This window comes from Xiphophorus couchianus, chromosome 2 (genome assembly GCF_001444195.1).
Source record: "Xiphophorus couchianus chromosome 2, X_couchianus-1.0, whole genome shotgun sequence".
Classification (NCBI taxonomy): domain Eukaryota; kingdom Metazoa; phylum Chordata; class Actinopteri; order Cyprinodontiformes; family Poeciliidae; genus Xiphophorus; species Xiphophorus couchianus.
Window position 1 is genome coordinate 29,723,292 of NC_040229.1, and position 18,083 is coordinate 29,741,374.

Here is an 18,083-nt window from a genome sequence, read left to right on the forward strand (position 1 = left end):
TGCTCACTTTCTCATGACTGTTGACTGAATTCGGAACGGTTCATAAATCAAAATGTCAGCTTTCACATCCAGTTACAATGATTTCTGTCTTTATTATCCCCACTTTGTCAGTTTGTGACACAATATTTCACAATACGTTTCAAAATTTAATTGGAGACTCAGCACAGACAAATGAAAGGACATCTCTGTGTTTTAAAGAGCATAGTGTTTTTATTAATATAGTGAAACAAGCTTTCCATTCATCTCAGATCGGACACAGTTTGCAGATTGTGCATAAGCAAACGTTACACAATGAAAGTTCTTCCTCACTGCCTTAAACCTTACTACTACTACTATTACTACTATTACTACTACTACTACTATTACTACTATTACTACTACTACTACTATTACTACTACTACTACTATTACTACTACTACTACTACTATTACTACTACTACTACTACTATTACTACTATTACTACTATTACTACTACTACTACTATTACTACTACTACTACTATTACTACTACTACTACTATTACTACTACTACTACTATTACTACTACTACTACTATTACTACTACTACTACTACTATTACTACTATTACTACTATTACTACTACTACTACTATTACTACTACTACTATTACTACTATTACTACTATTACTACTACTACTACTATTACTACTATTACTACTACTACTACTATTACTACTACTACTATTACTGTCATGGTTTCAGTTTGATACCAGAGTAAAAACAGAAAAGCTAGTTAGCGAAAACTCAAAGCAAGCAGAACAATGACTGTCAGTAAGGTGGCTACAGATGTCAGGACGGTCGCCACGATGTTGAGAACGCGAGCGGTGGAGCCGTGACGTCTGGCTCCCTCCAGATCTCCGACCACCTTCCTGTCTCTGGCCTGAAATCATCAAATATGTTTCTGTTAAATGAGAACAGAATCACAGTGAAACAGGAAGTGTCATAGTTTTGTGTTTTATTGAGTTCTCTATCTTCTCTTTCCTTCCTGTTTTATCTCGCTTCTGTGTCTGGCTGAGTTGCGCTCCACCTGTTTCTCTAGTTTCTGTTCTCTGTGGGTTTGATTCCAACATTCATTTCATTTTCTGCATACTCAGCTGTTCTCACTCTGGTTTAATGGCCTCCCACCTCTCTGGTCCATTCTGTCTCTGCTGGCTCTTTCCATTGTCTGTTCACACCTCACAACTGTGTTTTTGAACTATTCAATTTTTAATTTTCGAAATACATTCTGACTCCTACCTGAACTGAATTCCTGCAGAGAAAGGTAGTTCGACAAAGTTTGGGGTTTATTCTTGCAGAGTTCAGCTCTGACACAGTGTTTTATCGTAAGGCTTGTTTCTGTGCCTTCGGCAGAGAAACAGGCTGATTTGTGTGTTGCTGGCTGGCAAAGTGTGCTGACTCTCGTGCAAACATCAATAGATAAAATGATATTGCTACATTTCTGAACACCACAGGTCTCGAACGGTCAGGAACTACTTTTTTTGGTTTTTCATTTAGTTACGATGATAGAATTCACTAGTGGTTTAGAAAAGGTACCGTGTTTTTTCCCTCCACAGTTAAGGAAGATTGGAGAAAAAAACCTTCACCCTTTCAGTTTACTTTTTGTTAGAGTACAGTGAATGTGGCTGAGGGTCCTATATGGATTAGAGTGATTGTGACAGAAGGTGTTGTGGTTTGAATCCGTGTGAAAGTAAAACACATTTCATAATTTGTTTGTTTGTTGTTCAGCTTATTTTAAATGCCGTCTAGTTCCTGTGTTTAATGTTCATTAGAATTTAAGCTTTATTCATCTTTAAGAATAGGCTCTTGTATTTTTATGCCATTAACTTGAAAACGGTCTCAAAACAACAATTTTATCGTTTATCGCAATAACTTCTGGGACCATTGTATTTGTATTTGAAACATAATCAATTACAAATTTATTGATGGAACTTGACTTAACGTCGTGTTTTGATTGTTGATTCTATGTTGCTTTGTGTTTCTGTGTTTGATATGATGTAAAGCACTTTGAAATGCCTTGCTGCTAAAATGTGCTATACAAATAAAATGTGATTGATTGATTGATTGATTGAATTGCATCATCCAGCAAAATCTGTTATAATGACAGACCAGTTCTGACTGGGGCTGCAGTTTGAAATAAAATCTTCACTGTTCATCACTGGAGACGACCACCTGTCTGTCGTAGGCTTCACTCCAAACCGCTTCTTTAACTGATGACAAACACCACCAAGGTTTGAAAACTGACCTTTACGGAGAAGATGAGGGCCGCCAGTCCCAGGCAGAACGGATTTCCATACATGAAGCAAACGAGAGACCAGATGATGTCGTCGCTGGGCTGCACAGCTGGGATGTTCACAGCGCTCTGATGGACCAACATGTGAGGCTGAGCCTGGACTTCAGGACCGACATACTGCGACAAAGCAACAACCACCGGTTGGTGACCCTTATCTGGTGAAGCTGTGGCCATTCCTGTAGCGTCAGCAGCTCTGCAGGTTCTGGAGAACTGAAGCGCTTTGAACCTATAAGATACAGCTTAACTCTTTCTTCCTCATTTCTCAACTGTAGATCACCTGGACGTCCTATTATCTTTTCAGAGGAAGATGACACACAAACATTAACATCATCTTTTTAAGGAAATGTAAAAAGACAACAAGATGTCTTTTTACAAAAAAAAAAGTTTTTTTTTTTTACATATTTCTTAAAACTGTGACCATGTTGTGACAGTAAAATATGAGGCAGGTAATCTGGTCAGAAACAACCAATCAGAGCCAGGAGGAAGGTCAGGAGGAAGCTGTCAGTCACGCTTGTGAACAAGCCGTTAAATTTACAAATGAGAAACAGAGAAACAACTCACTGCTGGAGAAAAACCGTTTATCCGCCATCTTTGGTGGCTACGCGCACGAGCCTGAGCTCTGTAGTGGTGAAGGTATGAGCAGCATGTCCACGAGAATGATTGACAACACTGGCTCTGATTGGTTGTTTCTGACAGAGGTATGCATTTGTTCAGATTGCAAAAGGAACTTGATTTTTTTCAGATTGTGTCATGTTAAAATGTCACAAAAGATGTAAGTAAAAACATATATATATATTTTTTTTTTCTTTGAAAAGTTGCATACTGTAGTTTTAAATGACTGAAATTCTACATGGCGTCGCAGCTGCACTTAAAGGGGAACAAGATTATTTTAGCCAACTTTCTCAATATAAGGCATCTAAAAAAAGCAGAAGAAAATACTCAGCCCTCCAATATTTTGAATGATTTTATTATTTGAAAACAGGATAATACATTTGTATATTCACATTCAACAGTAAGTGATTCAGTCAAGTCCGAGTTAAAGAACCCAGACGTTAATAATGTCCTCAGCAAAACCAGAAGCTTTACCAAGCGATCGGTCGCGTTGCGGTACGAGCCAGGCACAAAGATCAGCATCGTTTCAAACAGATGTTCTTTCAAAATTTACTTTGTTTGAGTCGCTACAAACATCTTCAAGTATTACAACATTAGAGAAAAGATTCATCAGTTTTTGTTGGTTAAGTGAATTTAACTGAAACGGTAATAAGGCGTCGATGTATTAAAGGTAATTTAATAAAACTGCAGCCTAATCTCAACAGTGTTACCTTACAGCATTCAATGCAATAAAATTTATTTTTGATAATTAATAAAAAGGTAAGGATTGACTGTTTGCAATGAACCAAAACCAAGCTCAAGCAAACTACGGCGACAGTAATTAGGCCGCTGAGGCTGATCCAGCTGCTGGTGGAACCAGTCGGTGGTCATGTGAGCCGATCCGCTGATCACATCTTGGAGGACGCGGCGATGGCGGCGGCTCCTGGACGGCCGTAGACGCGGACGTTCGTGTTCTGGGACGCAGACGGGAAATGAGCGCATCAGGAAACGAGCAGGTTTCCGTTAACTGAACTTTTTTACGCCGCGATAACGAACCAACTGTTTGGTTACCTTCTTGGCTTCGGCGTTGTACTTGTTGAGTAAGGTCTGGACCCGGTTCCCGTAGTCTGGATGGACGGCCTTCAGGTTTTCCACCTGCAGGAAGAACATTTGAATAAATGCATCTATATTCAGGTTTCCTGTTTTTAAAGCGATGCACACAAAAAATGCGAGACTAGCAAAAAGTCAAAAGGTTGTGCAAATTACTACTCTGGCAGCAGATTTACAACACGTGCAAACAGGAATTTGTTTTTTTTCCTCCATAAAACAGGAAACCAGAGCGGTATATGTGGCTGCTGTGACATCGATAAATGACATCACCTTTTATTTCTCATTCAAATGTTTAAAAATTAACTTTGCAGTGGCGAGTCACACCGGTGGAGACAAAGCGAGAAAAAGACGCTCAGGAAAACAACTGAGAAGAAAAAATAAATGTCATTTAAGGTTCCCACTTTCAGAGGGAGTTCTTCTAAACTGCGCAACATCTGAAGGTTCACAATCATGACTTAAAATAAACCAAATATTGGAACACAGTAAGCCAAAATTCTGTATTTCAGACAATTAGAACATATAGTATATATTACAAAAAAAGGATATTTTAAACAGAAATGTGAGAATTCATTTCAGTGCACTCAGTGATTGGTTGAGCCTCGTTTAGCATGAATAACTGCGTCGATGCGGCGTGGCACGGAGGCCGTCAGCCGAGAGGAAACTGAAACACAAGTTGTTTTGAAAGCGTCTGTTGTTGACGTTCCTCATCTTCCTCATAGATCCGTTCTGGTGTTCACCATGACATGGTGCATTACACAACATTCACACATTAAAAATGCTGGTTTTTAATGGTTGTTATGTAAATATTCTCATTTGTTTTTGACACTGAATGTCGGGATTTCATTATCTGTATTTCATAATTATCTAAATTTACAAGGAATAATAGCTTGAATCTTAAAATGTCAAAGATTTGGATTCACTTTTGCACAATGTGGTTGAATTACTAAAATAATATTTTAAATGTCCTAGTCAAAGCCTTACAGAACTTGAAAGCAGAAAACTTTAAAAAAAAAAAAATAATAATAATAATACAGATTGTGTTGCTTTAAACGTCGGGCTCTGTTCACCATCATTCTTCCTTGTTTAAAAATGTTTTGTTTCCGTAGCAACCACATTACCACAAAGCAGGCCGGTGTGCATGTTTAGGTTCATGCAGCAGCACCCTGTGGTTGAAGTGGATTAAAGAGAGGAACAATGTTTTTCCTTCTTTTAAATGCCCTCCGCAGTGACTCATCTTCACGACAGAAAGCATCTTTGGCTCCGCATGGAGTCTGACGGGAACTCACCATTCGTTTCTGGATGAAGAGCTGGGCTCCCTTCAGGAACCCGGCAAGGTTCTGGCACAGCCGCTGGCGCTCGTCCTCGTTCAGCACCTGGGTGTAGAAGGCCCGGACCTGCAGCCGGCCGCACACGGACCCGGTCAGAACCAGACACGGTAAACACAGTCCTACAGAACCAATCACTTCTCTGCACTTACCTCAGCAACCTTACTGGGAAGGTCGTTTATTTCAGAGGAGATGAAACTTATTCTGGTAACACTTTTATTTGAAGGTAAAAATGACATTATGAACATGAAAGAGTCTTTATGAATGTTCATGACTGATGTCATGTAGTGTCATTTGGTAAATAATGATATTATGAGATATGAGAGATGGAGTGAGCGTTGTTGATGAGAAGAAGCTGATTTGGTCTAATTGTTAAGTTTCCATTGCGCTCCAGTTTCAAGTTACCAAACGTACATGAAGCTACAAGGACGGCGGATGTGCCAACATTTTTAGATGCATGACAACTCTGTTATACTCTGATAGTGATTCCACGTAACTGTTTATTGTTTTACTGGTGTGGGCTTCGAAGGATATATTTAGACCATTTTCTACATTGAATTCAACAGGCTGAAAACATCGACTTCCTGTGTGCGACTGGCAAACAGCCACAGAGAGGCTATTAGAGGCGGCGGCGTCATCGTCACCTGCGTCACGTTGTCTTCGTCTTCGCTGTTGTAACGGGCGACGTCGGGCGAAACGCCGAACCTGGTCTCCACGAAGCGAGGCTGGTTCTGAGGGGCGCTGAAGCTGTTGGGGTAGTAGTTTGGAGCGCCACCTAGAGGTCGGACGAAGCAAGAACTTGTTGAGTTTAAGAGGCAGATTTTTTAAAAATTATATTGGATTGAGCATATAAACATCAGAAGGGACAAAGACAGAAGAAGGTGTGAAGAAATTCACATCAGTTGATTAATCATCAACACAAACATATTTTAATCACATGTGTAAATATATGATTAATACATTTATTATACATAAACATGTCCAATTCTTGTCATTTTAAAGTCATAGTGTCCATAAACCAAATGTATAGTAGGACGTTGTTTTTTCCCCTTGGACTAACCAAAGATATTTTTTTTATATTTGTGAATACATAAGAGACTAACTTTATTTATTTGTACTTATTCTTGTTGTTCATACTTTTAATTCTTACAGCTCTGTCATAACCCTGAAAATTTAGCGCCACAATTTCTGGGAGCAAACTGACCTTGGTTATAAAATGATGACAGTTTAGTTTTAAGGTATTACAAATTTGCAAAATGTAGAATTACAGCTTTAATTTACCTCACTGATAGTGAACCAGGCAGCATAAGTGCAATAATATTAATAATAATAATAATAATACACAGAGTTTCTGCATGTTTTACCAATTCAAATGTAAGTATTAATAAGACTGTTAAGAATTAACAGTCTGAAGACCCCAATGATGAGTAAAAACATTGGACTTGGTGTTCCCTCGCCCGGACGCGGGTCACCGGGGCCCCACTCTGGAGCCAGGCCTGGAGGGGGGGCACGATGGCGAGCGTCTGGTGGCCGGGCTTTTACCCATGGAGCCCGGCCGGGCTCAGCCCGAAGAGGAAACATGGGCCCCCCCTCCCATGGGCCCACCACCCGTGGGAGGGGCCATAGGGGTCGGGTGCACTGTGTGATGGGTGGCGGCCAAGGGAGGGGACCCTGGCGGTCCGATCCTCGGTTGCAGAAACTGGCTCTTGGGACGTGGAATGTCACCTCTCTGGTGGGGAAGGAGCCGGAGCTAGTGCGTGAGGTCGAGAGGTTCCGGCTAGAAATAGTCGGTCTCACCTCGACGCATGGCTCTGGTTCTGGAACCAGTCTCCTTGAGAGGGGCTGGACATACTTCCGCTCTGGAGTTGCCCAGGGAGAGAGACGTCGGGCAGGAGTGGGCATACTTGTTGCTCCCCATCTCGGCGCCTGTACGTTGGGGTTCACCCCGGTGAACGAGAGGGTAGCATCCCTCCGCCTACGGGTGGGGGGACGGGTTCTGACTGTCGTTTATGCTTACGGGCCGAACGACAGTTCAGATTACCCACCCTTTTTGGAGTCCTTAGAGGGGGTACTGGAGAGTGCTCCTCCTGGGGACTCCCTTGTTCTGCTGGGGGACTTCAACGCTCACGTGGGCAACGACAGTGAGACCTGGAGGGGCGTGGTTGGGAGGAACGGCCCGCCCGACCTGAACTCAAGCGGTGTTCTGTTGCTGGACTTCTGTGCTCGCCATGGATTGTCCATAACGAACACCATGTTCAAGCATAAGGGTGTCCATATGTGCACTTGGCACCAGGACACCCTAGGCCGCAGTTCGATGATCGACTTTGTCATCGTTTCATCGGATCTGCGGCCGTATGTCTTGGACACTCGGGTGAAGAGAGGTGCGGAGCTGTCCACTGACCACTACCTGGTGGTGAGTTGGCTCCGGTGGCGGGGGCGAAAGCCGGTCAGACCTGGCAGGCCCAAACGTGTTGTGAGGGTCTGCTGGGAACGTCTGGCGGAATCCCCTGTGAGACGGAGCTTTAACTCCCATCTCCGGCAAAACTTCGAACACGTCCCGGGGGAGGTGGGGGACATGGAGTCTGAGTGGACCGTGTTCCGTGCCTCCATTGTCGAGGCGGCCAATCGGAGCTGTGGCCGCAAGGTTGTCGGTGCCTGTCGCGGCGGCAACCCTCGAACCCGTTGGTGGACACCTTCGGTGAGGGATGCCGTCAGGCTGAAGAAGGAGTCCTATCGGGCCTTTTTGGCCTGTGGGACTCCGGAAGCAGCTGATGGGTACCGGCGGGCGAAGCGGCATGCGGCTCGGGCGGTTGCTGAGGCAAAAACTCGGGCGTGGGAGGAGTTTGGAGAGGCCATGGAGAAAGACTTCCGCATGGCTTCGAGGCGATTCTGGTCCGCCATCCGGCGTCTCAGGGGGGGGAAGCGGTGCAGCACAAACACTGTTTATAGTGGGGATGGTGTGCTGCTGACCTCTACTCGGGACGTTGTGGGTCGGTGGGCAGAGTACTTCGAAGACCTCCTCAATCCCACCAACATGCCTTCCACTGAGGAAGCGGAGCCTGGGGACTCTGGGTTGGGCTCTCCAATCTCTGGGGGCGAGGTTGCCGAGGTGGTTAAAAAGCTCCTCGGTGGCAAGGCCCCGGGGGTGGATGAGATCCGCCCGGAGTTCCTTAAGGCTCTGGATGTTGTAGGGTTGTGTTGGTTGACGCGACTCTGCAATATCGCATGGACATCGGGGGCAGTTCCCCTGGATTGGCAGACTGGGGTGGTGGTCCCCCTGTTCAAAAAGGGGGACCGGAGGGTGTGCTCCAATTATAGAGGGGTCACACTCTTAAGCCTCCCTGGCAAGGTCTATTCAGGGGTCCTGGAGAGGAGGGTCCGTCGGATAGTCGAACCTCGGATTCAGGAAGAGCAGTGTGGTTTTCGTCCTGGTCGTGGAACACTGGACCAGCTCTACACCCTCGGCAGGGTCCTGGAGGGTGCATGGGAGTTCGCCCAACCAGTCTACATGTGTTTTGTGGACTTGGAGAAGGCGTTCGACCGTGTCCCTCGGGGAGCCCTGTGGGGGGTTCTCCGGGAGTATGGGGTACCGGGCCCTTTGATACGGGCTGTCAGGTCCCTGTATGACCGGTGTCAGAGTCTGGTCCGCATTGCCGGCAGTAAGTCGGGCTCGTTTCCGGTGGGAGTTGGACTCCGCCAGGGCTGCCCTTTGTCACCGATTCTGTTCATCACTTTCATGGACAGAATTTCTAGGCGCAGCCAAGGTGTTGAGGGGATCCGATTTGGTGGCCTTAGGATCTCATCTCTGCTTTTCGCAGACGATGTGGTCCTTTTGGCTTCATCGGATCGTGATCTGCAGCTCTCGCTGGAGCGGTTCGCAGCCGAGTGTGAAGCGGCCGGGATGGGGATCAGTGCCTCCAAATCCGAGGCCATGGTCTTGAGCCGGAAAAGGGTAGAGTGCCTTCTCCGGGTCAGGGGGGGTGTCCTGCCCCAAGTGGAGGAGTTTAAGTATCTCGGGATCTTGTTCACGAATGGGGGAAGAAGGGAGCGGGAGATCGACAGGCGGATTGGCGCAGCGTCTGCTGTCAAGCGGGCGCTGTACCGGTCCGTCGTGGTGAAGAGAGAGCTGAGCCAAAAAACGAAGCTCTCGATTTACCGGTCGATCTACGTTCCCACCCTCATCTATGGTCATGAGCTTTGGGTCATGACCGAAAGAACGAGATCGCGGATACAAGCGGCCGAAATGGGTTTTCTCCGTAGGGTGGCTGGGCTCTCCCTTAGAGATAGGGTGAGAAGCTCAGTCATCCGGGAGGGACTCAGAGTAGAGCCGCTGCTCCTTCACATCGAGAGGAGCCAGTTGAGGTGGCTTGGGCATCTGGTCAGGATGCCTCCTGGACGCCTCCCTGGTGAGGTGTTCCGGGCACGTCCCACCGGGAGGAGGCCCCGGGGAAGACCCAGGACACGCTGGAGAGACTATGTCTCTCGGCTGGCCTGGGAACGCCTCGGGATTCCCCCGGAAGAGCTGGAAGAAGTGGCCGGGGAGAGGGAAGTCTGGGCCTCCCTTCTGAAGCTGCTACCCCCGCAAAGTCTGGGCCTCCCTTCTGAAGCTGCTACCTCCGCTTACCTCGGATAAGCGGAGGAAGATGGATGGATGGATTGATGTTAAGAATTAAATTTAATACCTATATCTCCGTAAAAACTTGCAAACTTTGTCCAGCCAACTGGTGATAAATTAGCATTTACCCAGGATGCAAAAAAAGCTAGCTAGTTATTTAGCGACGGTATGTTAGCAGTGGGTGGCAGAACCCTCAACGTTTTGCCGGACAGAAATTTCCAGCAAAAAAAACAACAAAAAAATCTAAATATATATATAATCTATGAATAAACAGACGTGTCAAGATAAAATTTAAGACCTGCGATTAACACATTACTTTTAAGGCCTTAATTTTAGACGTGAATTTAAGACTTAAAGACTTTTTAAGGCTGAGCAGCAGGTGAAGAACTCACCCTGGTTATCAGACATGCACATGGGGCCGTCTCGTTGGTAGTTGGCCACGCGGGCCCTGAAGGGACAGTTGACTGGGATCTGCAGGTAGTTGGCTCCCAGGCGATGGCGATGCGTGTCTGGGTAGGAGAAGAGCCGACCCTACGCCGAGCAGGACGAGGTTAACCTCTGGTAAATTTCAACACTCCTTTCTCAGCTGATTCGGTTTACTGCGTCACCTGCAGCATCTTGTCGGGGCTGGCCTCGATGCCTGGAGGCATGTTGCTGGGGTCAAAGGCCAGCTGCTCCACCTCTGCGAAGTAGTTGACCGGGTTCCGGTTGAGGACCAGTTTGCCCACAGGGATCAGAGGGAACTCCTTATGCGACCACACCTGGGAGCGTTGGAAAAAGTAGCTCCAGATTTAGATATTGCAGATTGAAAATGAGACGAATGCGTTCAAGAGAGACACTGAAGGAGGCGGTTTGATTAAAAGGTTCTCCTCTACTAGAGTAACACTTTGCTGGCATCGAAGAACCCAGAGTTTAGTTTTTTACCAAAAGTTCAAACCGGAGGGATAGTCAGCCGTTTCACTTTGTTGGGACTCCGTACCTTGGTGACATCAAAGGGGTTGAACTGGAACCTCTCCGCCTGGTCAAAGGTCATGACTTGGATGTAAAAGGTCCAGGACGGAAAGTCGCCGTTAGCGATGGCGTTGAACAGGTCTCCGATGCCGTAATCTGGGTTGGTGGCTGCGAGGCGGTCCGCCTCCTCCACAGACAGGTTTTTTATTCCTTGATCAGTCTTTAGAGAAAAATAAATAAATAAATAAAATCCATCGCAGAGCTCTGCAAACCAACAAACCAGTTTCAGAAACAGACCTTGTAATGGAACTTGCAGTAGATGCATTCGCCATCAGCGTTGACCAGCTTGAAGGTGTGGGAACCGTAGCCGTTCATGTGGCGGTGGCCGTCAGGCAGGCCTCGGTCGCTGAACAGGAACGACACCTGAGAGGGAAAAAAAAAAAAAAAAAGGTTTACCTGAGTTTATTTACACAAAAAATATATGTTTTATCACTGTTATTGCTGTCAAATGGATTTTAAATCAAATCGAGATGCTTCATTTGATTAAAATTAGCTTTTATCACTGACCACAAGATGGCAGTAAAGTCCTTTTGATATGATCCTTTGGTAATTGTATGTGCTCTACATATGAGAGAATCTTAGTATACAAGACTAAGGCTGAAACAATTCATCTGATTAATCATCAACTAATTTAGTAATCAATCAATCATTAACTGGAGTAAAAATGCTGAAAAACCCCAACATATTCAGAGCAATGAGATAAAACAATACAAAATGTATACATGTTTTGCATTTAAGATAAAACCACCTTTGTGTGTCACTATATTTTAACAAAAACTCCTCAAGTGTAATTTTCTATATTCAATCTGTTGAAATTCACAAAAGAAAGGCTGTTATTGAATTTCAGCCAATAAAATTATTACCTATTTTAAAAGCAGAAACTAAATTATTTGTTTATGTCCATCTTTGAGTGTAATTCTAATATTATACAGAAAATGCTGAAGTAGTTTAATGAAAAAGTTGCAGAATATGCCAATTTTTTTAACCTGATTTGTCAGAATAACAGATAAACTTAATAAAATAATAAACAAATAATAAAATAATAGTTGCAGCCCTTTATAAGACAAAGTAAACCAATCCTTAAATCACCATTTACATTTTCATTTTAATACTTCATTTATTATATGATTTCCTGTGAATGATATCTGTCTTTTTTTTTTTATCTAATCTGACCCGGGAAGAATTGCTGATGCTACTGATTCTAACGAGAATCTTAATAAACAGGAACTAGACGTGTTTATGCTCCATCATGGATGTGTGGAGGGTTTCAGACAATCTGTGACAAACAGATTGTCTTCATAGACAGAAGGTAGAAAAAGAGCATGTTAAAGTAGATACTGACGAATAAAACAGATAAAAATGTTCATCAACGGGAGCAACTGTGGTTTGCAAGTTCCCGATTACCAAATCATTTTAGAAAATGTGTTTATTTTAGTTTCTGAAAGTGCTAAGGGTTGAATATCCGCGGCTACCTGATGCAGACTCTCAGGCCTCAGGCTCCAGAAGTCCCACACCATGTCAGGATCCTTCATGTGGGTTTGAGGGTTACGCTTCTGGGAATGAATGAAGGACGGAAACTGCAGGGCGGAAGAAGAGAAAACAAACAGCACCGATAAAATAACAAATAAAGTGGTTGAACTCCAAATTTTAAACGCCAACTTACAAGCATTGCGTCCCTGATGAAGAAGATGGGGGTGTTGTTGCCCGTCAGGTCCCAGTTCCCCTCCTCGGTGTAAAACTTTACAGCGAAGCCTCGGGGGTCTCGGACGGTGTCGGCTGATCCAGACTCCCCAGCTGAGGACACAAGCATTTTAATCATCGTTTATAATATTCAGTTTGTTGTGTGCAGCTTCATCATACGAAGACCTTATATTTTCTACAGCAGTAACAGAAGCAACAAAGCCACATATTAAAAGTTGCACAACAGCGCCCTCTGCCATCATAAAAGAACAGAATATGGGTGCTGCAGGGGTAGAGGCGTGTGAACATCATGGTTAAATAAAAAAACACACATATTGCAACACTGCGGCTAGCTAGCAAGTAGCTACCTGCTAGACAGACAGTTAGATGTGTCAACACATTTTTTGGTTCTTGAGATGAAACATTACATCAGTGGATCACTTTGGAGGAAAATTATTTTCAAGTGTAAAATTAAATTATTGCACACAAACATGGCACAGCTATTCCTACGATGACAAAGAGTGAGAATGTTCCTTGGAAATGAAAGTGAATCTCTCACCCACAGAGGAGAACCGGACAGCGATGGGAGTCGTTTTCCCAACATGTTCAAACACCTTGGCCTTGCAGTAGCGAGTGATGTCGTGAGTGACCTCAAAGTAGCCGAACGCGCCTGCATCACGGGAAGAAAAATACAAAATCACCTTTACATCGATGCTGTTGAATGTTTCAGCGTATCAGCATTGAGAACAACGTAGCAGCTTTTCAAGAGGGCTTGCTGTTTGTTTAAAGTCTGGATGTGGAAAAAATAGTCCCGTTCTAAAGCTTCTAGAACGTTCCTTTGAACAAAAAGAGCTCAGAAATTAAATTACACACGTATGGTAAAAAGTTAAATTATTATTTACGAAAAGCAGTTTCTACAATAAAAACTTAACTCTTGCTGTCTGGAGTGGTTGAATTTATTATCAAAGCAAAATGAGACCTTGAGTCCAAAACACATGAGCTGTAAGACAACCGTTAGCTAACCTGCGCCTTTAGCGTGCACCACTCTCTCTGGGATTCGCTCCCGGTCGAAGTGGGCCATCTCATCGGTGAAGACCACATCCTGCACGAGCAGAGGGCCCCTCGGCCCCGCAGTCTGCAGGTTGAGCTTGTCCCCAACGGGATGGCCACCTCCTGTCGTTAGCACATCTGGTCTCTGGAACCAAATACAGTCCAAGAATTTTAAAAAATATATATTAAAAGTTTGGGCTCAAACCATTCATACTTATTCTTATTAAAAGTGCTTCTCATGAGGTGACAAGCAAAGAGTAACCCAATGGAAAGCCGACTGAAAAATTGTTAATACTTATTACCCTGGCTAACAACTACACCCCTAACTATACATGTTTATTAACACAACAATATGAATAGCATTTAAATTCAGTTTAATGTCAAAACCTTCTTTGGATGAGAAAAGAGGATTTGGATTCCTCTGCATGAAGACAACAGAAGTAAACACGATCTCTGCCGGTTTCACCAACTCAAATTTAAGACTTTTAAATACCACTATGAATGAAATTAAAGACATGTAACAACAGAAATGTACAAAAGAAAATCTAATTTTTATTTCATTCTTTTGAACAGAACGCACATTGCATCGTACGAATTGGTAGCAGAAGTGAGCCAGTGGCAACGATGAAGGTCATCCAGCCAACTGCCGATAAATTTGCCATTATCAATGATGCACACAAAAAAGCTAGCTAGCTAGTGTTTATTAGCAGCTAGTTAGCGGTAGCCTCAAACGCTACTAATGATGTTTCCGAGCAAGTCAAATTTTGCCCGACACAAAAGGCGCCGGGAGAACAATGAACTACATGAAATAATCCTGCCAGAACAAAGTTTAAGACCTGTGATTAACGTGTCTAAGGCCAACTTGTACATTTTCCAATTAATTTCAGACAGTCTTTAATTTTAGACATATGAATTTAAGATTTCTTAAGGTTGTGTGGACACCCTGGAAAATATCTCACCAATATGAACTTAAAAAGCAGAGCAGGTAAAACTATCAACAAAAAAAAAAAGCATAAAAGAAGTGGACTTTTTTAAATCAGTTGTCTGTGTGGCACATTCTTCTACAGCTCTACCACTAATAATCTAAATGTATTAATCAATCCAACGAGAGTCTGTTGATCACCCACAGACCTAGATTGGGCAAGAAGGAAAACAGAAAAGGCAGCATGTTTATTTACCCGTCTATGGAGGGCAAAAAAACAAAACTATATTCCTGACATTTTTATTCACACCTCACAGAAAAGTCCAAAAATTGTCTGAGAGGACAGTTTCAGCTTTGTCGTCGTCCGACTTCCTTCACAAAATAAAAAGAAGAGTAATGGGCCAATAAAACCGGCATGATAGGAGGCGAGTGTGAACATAAATATTAGGCTAAAATTTGGTTAAGAATAGGATGTAGCCCCGTCTTCAAGATGAGCACAGCTAGTTAGCTTTCTATACTCATAACATACTGGATCAGACATCAAGATATAGGAAGCATATTTATACTTTTTTTTACAAAAAAAAACTGTGTAGGTTTGTGACATGAACATTGATTTGATGCATGTGAAGATAATAGAAAAAACACCTGAACTGAAATATGTGTTATTTCTTTAAATTAAGAGTTGAATTATACTGAAAACAAATACGATTTTGTGGTTGAGTAAAACAAAGGACTAACACATGTCAACTAACAGGCCTTTATTTTAACCATTGAAAAGTTACAACATCCATCAAATATCATGAATTTCGGTCAAAACCTTTCAAAACCTATAATGTAAATCGAAGGAAATAAATTGACCCAACTGGTTCTTAACACCCAGCAAATGTCAGTTTATAAAAACATAATATATACACACATGTCAATAGCTCTGTTCTTACTTTTCACAAGAAATCATGTGCTTTGAAATGCATTGTTTTTTAATTTATCTTTATTTTACATTAACTTACCAAGTTGTTCACATATTATGATAGTTTTGAAAAAATGTGGTTTAACTAAACACTGACTTTACCCGATGAAATGTGTTTGTTTGTTTGCATAAACATGAATAGTTTATATATTGTGATAAATAAAAGTGCGTCAATAAGGCAAATTGAATAAGGAAAATCCTTTCAGAGCTGAATTGTGTTAAACATTCAGCTGCAGGATCAGGTAGACTTCAGTCAGTTTAGCGCACTAATGTAAACTGAACTGTGGTCTTGTTATGCAACTAAAGGCTCAAGTTCCACCATGTGCAATAAAAACGACCCACTTTCACGTCTTTCAACTTACTTTTAGCCCACGGGAGACATTTTAGGAGCTCCCTTCTTAATGTCGCGACTAAAATGCTTGGAGGAGAAAGCCCTCTCTTGATGGCGTTGTTTACATTTCAGCTAGCAAAACATTAGCAACCTCTCTCATTACTGCAACAAAACGACTACAAAACCGGAGTGCAGATTTAAACAACATGTGTTAGCATGTTTGAGATTAGCTGACAACGACTGAACAATCGACGGGCTTCGACTCTTGTTACCCCAAACGACCTGTCACCCAATTCCTGCAAGTCGGACACAAAGCAAACAAAATCCTTGATAAAAATGCAGCATTTGTACAAACCTGGGAGCCTCGGTTCTCCTTCCATATCTTCATCTGGTCGGTAGTTTTATCTCTGGTCTCCGCCATCTCGACAAAACAGCACGTCGGGACCACTAACTGCACGGTAGGTGTCTTGGAGAAAAGCGTTATCTGTTTACCTCAATGCCAGAGAAAGTCTTCCTGGACTTTGTTCCACGTGACTCCGCCTCTACTTCGCCCCTCGTTTCTGATTGGCTGACAGGACTAACGCGACCTATTTGTCTTTAAAAAAAAAATAAGCGCTGCAGCTGACCTTGTATAACGTTTTAGCTACTTCGAGTCAATTTATCAAAAGACGAAGAAGAAAATACACAAACACACACACACATATATATATATATATATATATATATATATATATATATATAACGTTATAGCTACTTTGAGTCAATTTATCAAAAGAGGAAGAGGGCAAAACGCATTTTTCTGTCCAATATTACACATGCAGAGCGTTGGCACAAGACAGTTTCAGAAGTTTTAATACTACATCATAGTAAATAGGAATAAATGCATACACTTTACGTTAGTAAAACGTCTAAAAAACACAGTTTTAATTCAGCTGCACCTACCGTTCAGTTTACTGTTTGTTAGCTTGTACTTGGTTCTTTTTCACTTAGTAATAATAATAATAATAATAATGGGAGGGTTTTTTGTTCTTACTGCCCTTTTGTTGTTTATTGTCTGTTAGCATTGTCAGAGGCCACTCAGGCTATATCAGTTAGTCTCTCAAGAGTTGAGCAAACATGGTCTGTTTGACCGTTTACTTCCACTTCAGTGAGCGTTCACAATGTGTATTCACACTTGACATTTAAATATGTATTCATGTTGTAAGAAAATATATTCAGACACTTTTGATGACAATTGTTTATGCTAATTTAGCATAAACATATAATTCAAAATCTGGTTTCCATAGATGTTAAATGCATATGCAATTTGCAGTGCTTGGAACCACACCTCTGTAAAACAGAAATATTATCATATGTGGGCCACTGCTTTTTATGAACAACAAAATGACATGGAAAAGAATGAAGTGACCAACTCTTTCCCTAAACATCTACTGTGCAGCACAGGTGATGTGACTGTAAGTAAAGTGAAGAAATCTCGTCACAAACCAAAAACAATCTTGTCATTTTAACACCTCTTGTCCCAACAAAAGGTTTTGGGGCAAAAGGTGTTTTGTTGCCCCAACAAAATCTAAGATTTAGGGTAGGAAACAACTCAGTGACAACAACACAACACAGTTTGTTTCTAAGGCAACAAATGATATCTTAGCACAATTAGCAACCAGGCAGCCAAGGCAATCACAAGTCCTGTTTGTGAGCATAAAGTTTCTCAGGTAAGAACACGCTTTTCTTTAAAAAAAAAAAAAAAAAAAGACTAGATTTTATTTGGCATGTGTCCTCTGTTATTCATTTTTGGTTCAAATGACACATTGTTGTGTAAACAGAATTTCATAGTGCAGTTGCAGTACAGACTACTATAGAGTGTAGTACAATTAAATCCTCACTGATAAAACAGATAGTGCTTATGTGTATAAAAGTGAGGCTTTCAACTCCTTCCTCTCACTACTTCTGTTTCACGCAAGTGTGGCACAGAAATATGCTAATATAACATTCTCCTTGGGAATAGACACTTTGTTACAGGCATTAATCACCACTGTGGCACATTATAGGCTGACTGGGGTTTCCATAGAATGATTTTCAATCGACCACATCAATTTGTTAGGTCTCCAAGTTACTGCCTGTTAGAAAACATTTCTCTTCTTTCTACTCACCGGATATCATCATCATATGAA

General features: G+C 42.5%; 2 protein-coding genes across 2 annotated transcripts; both read right to left on the reverse strand.

Moving 5' to 3' along the window:
• Positions 1–680: 680 nt before the first annotated feature.
• LOC114149831 (dispanin subfamily A member 2b-like) lies at positions 681–2,684 on the reverse strand. The gene is made up of 2 exons (XM_028025939.1): positions 2,266–2,684; positions 681–903 (listed from the first exon to the last, which is right to left on the reverse strand). Exons 1-2 carry the CDS (start codon positions 2,485–2,487, stop codon positions 757–759), a joined length of 369 nt encoding a protein of 122 aa, XP_027881740.1. The 5' UTR covers positions 2,488–2,684; the 3' UTR covers positions 681–756.
• Positions 2,685–3,264: 580 nt separating this feature from the next.
• cat (catalase) lies at positions 3,265–16,434 on the reverse strand. Its single transcript, XM_028044446.1, has 13 exons — positions 16,271–16,434; positions 13,669–13,840; positions 13,205–13,315; positions 12,629–12,759; positions 12,438–12,542; positions 11,203–11,328; positions 10,934–11,125; positions 10,563–10,715; positions 10,347–10,485; positions 5,984–6,114; positions 5,301–5,408; positions 3,976–4,059; positions 3,265–3,878 (listed from the first exon to the last, which is right to left on the reverse strand). The coding sequence occupies exons 1-13, from the start codon at positions 16,334–16,336 to the stop codon at positions 3,813–3,815; spliced, it is 1,584 nt and encodes a 527-aa protein (XP_027900247.1). The 5' UTR covers positions 16,337–16,434; the 3' UTR covers positions 3,265–3,812.
• Between the last annotated feature and the right edge of the window lie 1,649 nt (positions 16,435–18,083).